This window comes from Mustela nivalis (genome assembly GCF_964662115.1).
Source record: "Mustela nivalis genome assembly, chromosome: 13".
Taxonomy (NCBI): domain Eukaryota; kingdom Metazoa; phylum Chordata; class Mammalia; order Carnivora; family Mustelidae; genus Mustela; species Mustela nivalis.
This window is the reverse complement of record NC_139032.1, coordinates 86,116,160-86,122,159: the sequence shown is the minus strand read 5'-3', so window position 1 is coordinate 86,122,159 and position 6,000 is coordinate 86,116,160. Positions and strand designations below refer to the sequence as shown.

At 61.0% G+C, this 6,000-nt stretch overlaps 1 protein-coding gene across 1 annotated transcript in view; it reads left to right on the top strand.

Moving 5' to 3' along the window:
- The first annotated feature begins 1,046 nt into the window (after positions 1 to 1,046).
- Positions 1,047 to 6,000, top strand: part of EEIG1 (estrogen-induced osteoclastogenesis regulator 1) — a 34,126-nt gene continuing 29,172 nt past the window's right edge. The window contains exon 1 of the mRNA XM_082695726.1: positions 1,047 to 1,659. Within this exon, the coding sequence (XP_082551852.1) occupies positions 1,514 to 1,659 (146 nt within the window). The 5' untranslated portion in view covers positions 1,047 to 1,513. The remainder of the gene's footprint in view (positions 1,660 to 6,000) is intronic.

Here is a 6,000-nt window from a genome sequence, read left to right as displayed (position 1 = left end):
GTAGTCAGAGAGAACAGTAATAACTAGCTAAGAAGCTAACCGACAACAAAAGGCTTGGAAAGCAGCTTGGGGGAGAAGCTGGGTCTCGCACAGATTGCGTGATGAACTGCTCTCCAAGTCACTCCCTGGGCGAAGCCTTTGCAGACACTTCCTTCTCCGTGCTCAGAACCACAGATTCCCAAGCGAAAGACCTGCTTGGTCTGGTCCTGGCCACCTTTTTGGGTGTTTTGGGGAAAATGGGACTCACTGCCTCTGGCCTTGATTTAGTGGCTAACGAGCTCACGTCTGGGGGTGCGTTGGAGGGCCGTTATAGCCGGTGTTCATATCGTTTCTTCTCTTCATTGTTTCTTCCTTTCTTCTGCTCGCGCCCTCCTCCTTGCCGGACCAGCCCCGGCTTCCCGCCCCGCGACCTCCCACTGCCTTCTCGGGGCCCCTCTCCCTTTCCCTCTGCTCTGTCCCGACCGAGGAGGCGGGTCCAGCCGCGCGGCGCACCAATCCAAGCGCCCTGAGCCGCCTTAGCTTCCCGCGAGTCCCGCCCCACGCCCCGTCCGCCAATCGCGCTCCGTTCCCGCCCCGCCAGATCACCCAATTGCCGGCAGGCTGGGCCGCCGGCGCCCCGTCCCTCCCGCGCGCGGCGGCGGCTCCGCTGGCGGCCGCGCTGGGCCTCAGCATTCTCCCAGTGGCGCCGCACAGCGTCGGGCTCGGGCGGCCGTGTCCGGAGCACAGGGGGCGGCGCTGCTCCTCCGGGGTGCTGGACAGAGGCGGCGAGCGAGGCGGGTGCCACCGGCCGGCCGGAAAGGTGCCTCAGCTCTGCCGGGGCCCGCGGCGCGGGACCCAGGACTGAAGAGGAGGCGGCGCCCCGGCTGCCCGGGCCCGGTGCCCGGCCGCAGGGGGCCGTGGCCGGCCGTTCCCGGCCCGGAGTGTCCTCGCCGCGCCTCCCGAAGAGGCCGCCAGAGCTCCCGGTCACCCCCCGGGGGCCCTCAGCCGCCCCGGAGTCACCTGCGCGGGCCGCCGGGCGCCCAGGTGCGGGGGCGTGTGCGCGGCGAGGGCACCTCCCCCGGCCGCCAGCGGGGCGGGGGCGGGGCCGCCCGCCGCCCTCGGCCTCACCGGTCCGCCAGCCGCGCCCGGTAGCGCGGCGAGAGCTCCCCGGAGACCGCGGTGCGGGATGCTGCCCGCCAGCGCGGCCTCTCGCGCGCCGCCCGCCGCCCCTGCCCCTGACTCCTGGGCCATGCCCCGCTGTTTACATGCCGGTGAAGCCCCCGGCCGCTCCGAACCGCTCCGAGCCCCGGCGCCTCGACGGTGAAGCCAGCCGGCCCGCGAACTGGACTGGTCGCTCAGACCTGGGCCCTCCGGACTTAGATCCCCGCCTGCTCGGCCGCCTTCGCCACCATCTGGGCGGGATCCGGCTCTGATGTTTTGAGGAGGGGGTGTGGTGTAGGGAAAGGAATCCTGGGGATTTCTGGCTTCCCCCCCTTTTTGGGCCTTCGGGGCTTCAGACTCAGGGAACTTGCTCATGGCTTTCTTGATGAAGAAGAAGAAATTCAAATTCCAAACCACTTTCACCCTGGAGGAGCTGACTGCCGTCCCCTTCGTGAACGGAGTCCTCTTCTGCAAGGTCCGGCTGCTGGATGGCGGGGATTTTGTCAGCTTGTCGTCACGGTAGGAGCTGGGGCAGTCGCGCCTGCTGGGGGTGGGAATGAGCCAGGTCTAGCCCCTTGGCACTTGGAAGCGCCCCTGTTGGCCCAGAGCGTCCTGGGGATTATGTGTGTCTGGGGCAGGTCTGCACAAGGCAGGACTGAGTGAGCTGGGAGGTCTGGGCCTGAGGAAACTGGCAGGGTGCCGGTCACCCCCGTCTGCAGGTGACCAGCTGGATAGCTGGAGGTTCATTCTTTCAGCCCTTTTGGGGGTCCTGCACACTGGCCCATTCTTCAGATTTGCACAAAGAGCCCACCAGGGTTTGTGCCTGGAGGGCCTGGGACAGGAGGAGTACTCCAGGCCACCTTGCTCCCAGCTGGTGCTCGGGCTGTCATATGATTTAGAGCCTGGGCCAGCCACAGGTTCCCAGGCACTGCCGGTCTGGCTGGAGGGAGGTGGCTGGATTTTGGCCTGCCCTCTCTGAGTGTCTGTCCTCTCCTGGCTGTGGCTGGGCTGCTTTGCATGGCAAACGCCCTTGTGGAGGAGGCTGCCAGCCTCTCTGAAAGAGGCTCCGTCCAGTTTGGTTTATGGGTTCTTCCCTGTCCTGCAGGTCCAGCCGTCCGGCTCATTGTTGAGGGTGTCTGAGCTCCTGAGCTGCACCCGCTGACTGGGCCCATCTAGGGTCATATAGTTGGGGCTTGCGGGGGGAGAGTGTCTGGGAGTTTGACAGATGGGGGTTCGATTCTTAGCGCTGTCACTTTCTGGGCCCAGTACAGGTCTCCGTCAGAGCTGTGGAGAAGTTTCTGTAGATAGAGTGCACTACAGGCCTGGCCCAGTGCCTAGGACATGCTGGTTCCTTTCCCTGGTCTGTCCCTTTGCTCCCCAGGCCTCCTTGTGGGCCCAGTTAGCTGGAGCTGCCTTGCAGTTCTGAGCTGGGGAAACTGAGGCCCAGAAAGAGGAAGTAAGTGGCTTTCCAGGGACCTCACAGGAGGCAGTTGTCAACTGAACTTGGCCTATTTGGAGACCTGTTGGATGAATCTGGTGGTCTGGGAGGACGCGGGCAAGGGGGGCTGGTTGGGGGGTGAGGTAGGCATAGAGCGTAACCCAGATTTAGAAATCTCTGGTGCAGACAGGGTGGGGTGCCTTTTCTCTGCGCTTGGGCCCACTTAGGCCTAGAGGCTCCCCAGACCGCCGGGAACTGCTTATCTGAGGAATTCAGAGAAGGGCTGCCCTTTGCTGTGGGGGCTGGTGGCAGTCCTCCGCTGCCTGGGAAGGCTGTGATCCTGATCCCGTGGCCACCCACAGAGCAGCCCAAGGGTTTGGGGAAAGGGTGTGCTCAGAATTAGGGTCTGGGGTCGGCACTCACTAACTGGTGGCCTTGGGCTAGTTACCTAACCTCTCGGATTCCAAGAACCAGCAATTGTTGGTGTGGGGCTCCCATTTTACTAGCACTTTTTCCTTAATTGCCTTGGAGTGGGGTGGAGGTGGGGGTGTGGGGGAAACTGTAGGATTATTATCCCCATTTTACATAGGTGAAAACTGAGGCTCAGGGAGGGAGTGATTTGCCTGAGCTAATACAGCAGAGCCCAAGTTCCTTCAGGGTGTGCTTTTAACCATTACCCTGTTCTACCTCTAAGCCTTCATTTCCTTGTCTGTGAAATGGGAGAAATCATACCCGCCCCTAGAGTTGTGAGGGTAATTGATAACGGCTGTGCCACGTCTGGTTCAGGCAAATTGTCACAGCAGTCGTGGTTACTATGGCAGAGAGGTCCAGGCCCGCAGGCCCCAGGCCTCCTACTTCTTGGCAGGTACAAGTGAGAGTCAACAGAGGGTCCACACGTGAGCTGGGGGTGGACAGGGTCTTAGATCCCCCTGAGGAATACATATTTAGCCCCAGACTGAGGTGTCCTCCCAGGCAATAGGGCCGCTGTCATCCTACCTGTCAGCCTTTCCATTGCCCTAAACCTACCCCCTCATCTGGGAAAGTCTGGAAAGTTCCAGGTTTTGGCCCACAGTCTGGATCTCTTTGCCTCCCTTTCTTCCTTCCTGGCAAGGGGCCATGGATTCCCTGATCCCAGCTGAGCCCAAACAGCCTTTCGCAGCCCTCATCCTGGTTGAAACTTGACAGGGCTGTGGAGGGGGGAGCTGACACTGAGCCCCCCAGGCTGGGCACTTAGTGGGCTCTGGGTACCTTTCCGTTGCTGGGCAGGTGTGGCTGGAGGGAGCAGACAGGGACATTGGGACCTGAGGCTGCTTTAGAGCTGCTTTGGCTTTTGCCCAGGAGATAGGGGTTCCTGGGCTCCTACCTCCTCCACACCCATCCCGCCTGTCCTGTTCTGCGGCCTGGAAGGGAGCCTCGCCTCCCAGCCCACCCCCCCCCCCCCCCCCCCGAGATGGCCAAGGCCCTGTTGTTTTGGAGTTGGGGTAGAGTCAGGGGTGATGACACCTGCTTAGATCTTGGGCCCAGATCCAGTAGTGTCCTCTTCCCAACCCCACAGATCTCTGGGATGGCCCAGGGACTGCTGGTGGCTGCACGGGTGTTGTCTGAGTAGAGCAGGCCTGAGGCCCCACCCCTGCAGTGCCCGCCTTCCTAGCTGGTGTGTTTCCTTGTGTTGGGTGCCATGGCAACAGCCGGGTACACAGCTCCAGCCTGACCCAATTTGAGCAGGTAGAACAGGTGGTATGTCGTGCTGTTCCCCAGCCTCGTCTTTCTGAGGCCTCCTTACAAACCATAATCCTCACAGCTACCGTGTTCCGAGGGTCCGTGTTCTGTGCCGGTGTTTTGCAAGCGGTGTGCCCATTAATCCTCTTGGCCTTGGGGATGGGGGAGGTGCCAAAGCCAGAGGGGTGAGGCCATCTGCCAGAAGTCACCCAGTTCGTAATGTAATTGGGAAGATAGCCTTTTTATCATTAGGGTTTAAACTGCCTTTATGTGCACGTCCTGGATGCTCAGGACCTGCTGAGCACCTCGGAGGTGTGATGGGTTGAGCCCTGGAACCACCTCTTGAGCTGATGAGGACATTGGGCTCAGGAGAGCTGAAGTGATGGGCCCATTTCACTCAGCTGGGGAGTGGCAGGGCTGTGATTTAATTTGGGCAGGCCCAGCTCCAAAGTCCTGCTTTGTCTCTGTGGCAAAGGGCTGGAGGCAGCTACAGCCCCATGTGATGTCCCCAGACCTTTGAAGAAGGTTCCTTTTATTGGGTGGGGTGGTATAGGAAAAGTCCAAATCTGGATACTTTTGAGGCATCAAGCTAGATCCCGAGGGAAAGGGGCCCTAGGGCCATAGATGGGGATGAAGCTAAAATCATTCCTGTGGATTTGGGGCCAGGTCTGGGCTGTGCCTGGGGCAAGTGGGCATTTGCCAAGGTCCCTGCTTGGAGGCCCTCCAGGCAGATGCATCCAAGTGGCATCTGGGAGGCTTTCCCAGGGGTCCTGGGAGGGATGCAGAGGTCCCAGCCAAGTCTGGTGAGTTGGGAGGCAGCATTAGTCTCTCCAGGGCAGGCTGGGTGTGGGCTTCCAGCCTTGAGCCAATCTATCCTTCAGGCAAGAAGAATCCTAAACATCCTGAGAGGTCTCTGTGCCCAGCTGGCCCCGGTCCTGTGGCCTGGCCCATGCACGTGCTGGTGGTGCCAGGGGAGGGAGCGAGAGGGAGGTGTTGATTTACCTTCTAGCCAGCCCTTTCAGGAGGAGACAGGCAGAGAGCACCTTCTTGGCCTGCACGATAGGAAGAGACTGGTGCAGATGAAGGTGGGGGCGGCTAGGCCTGACTCCTGGCCTTGGGGGCCCAGCTGAGGGGCAGGGGAGCAGCGTGGCCTGGTTTGCCCATCAGCTGATGGGTTTTGGCTGCTCAGGGGGGAAGAGCCGGGGGGGGGGGCTGACCAGCACCCTGTCAGGGATCACTGGAGTTGGCTGGGTGGGTTTTGCCAGCCTGGCTTCGAGGTGACAGGCAGTGGGAGAAGAGCGGGCAGCCTGGAGGGAAGGTTGGCAGGCAGAGAGGGTAGGTGGGTTTCCTGGTGCTGACGTGCCTGACACCACACCCAGTGCTTAGTGGCTGCTGGAAGATGGAAGTTCACAGGGCGCCCAGAAATGTAGCCTGGATTTTGGTTCCCCATACGGTGTCCTAATAGTTTTTGGCAGAATAAAAATCTAGACTTTCGGTTTCTTTTAAATTAGGTATCTGGCAAGAGTGCCACGTGGCAGTGCTTGGCCCCAGGCTTTGTGGCTGCCTTCTCCACAAGGTACCTGCTCTGGGCTCCTGACCCCACCACACACCTTTGGATCTTCACCGTAGTCTTCCGCCTTCGTTTTACCAGGTCCTGCCTGGCCCCTGGGGGGTGTGAGGAGGCAGGCGACTGTGGAGAGAGT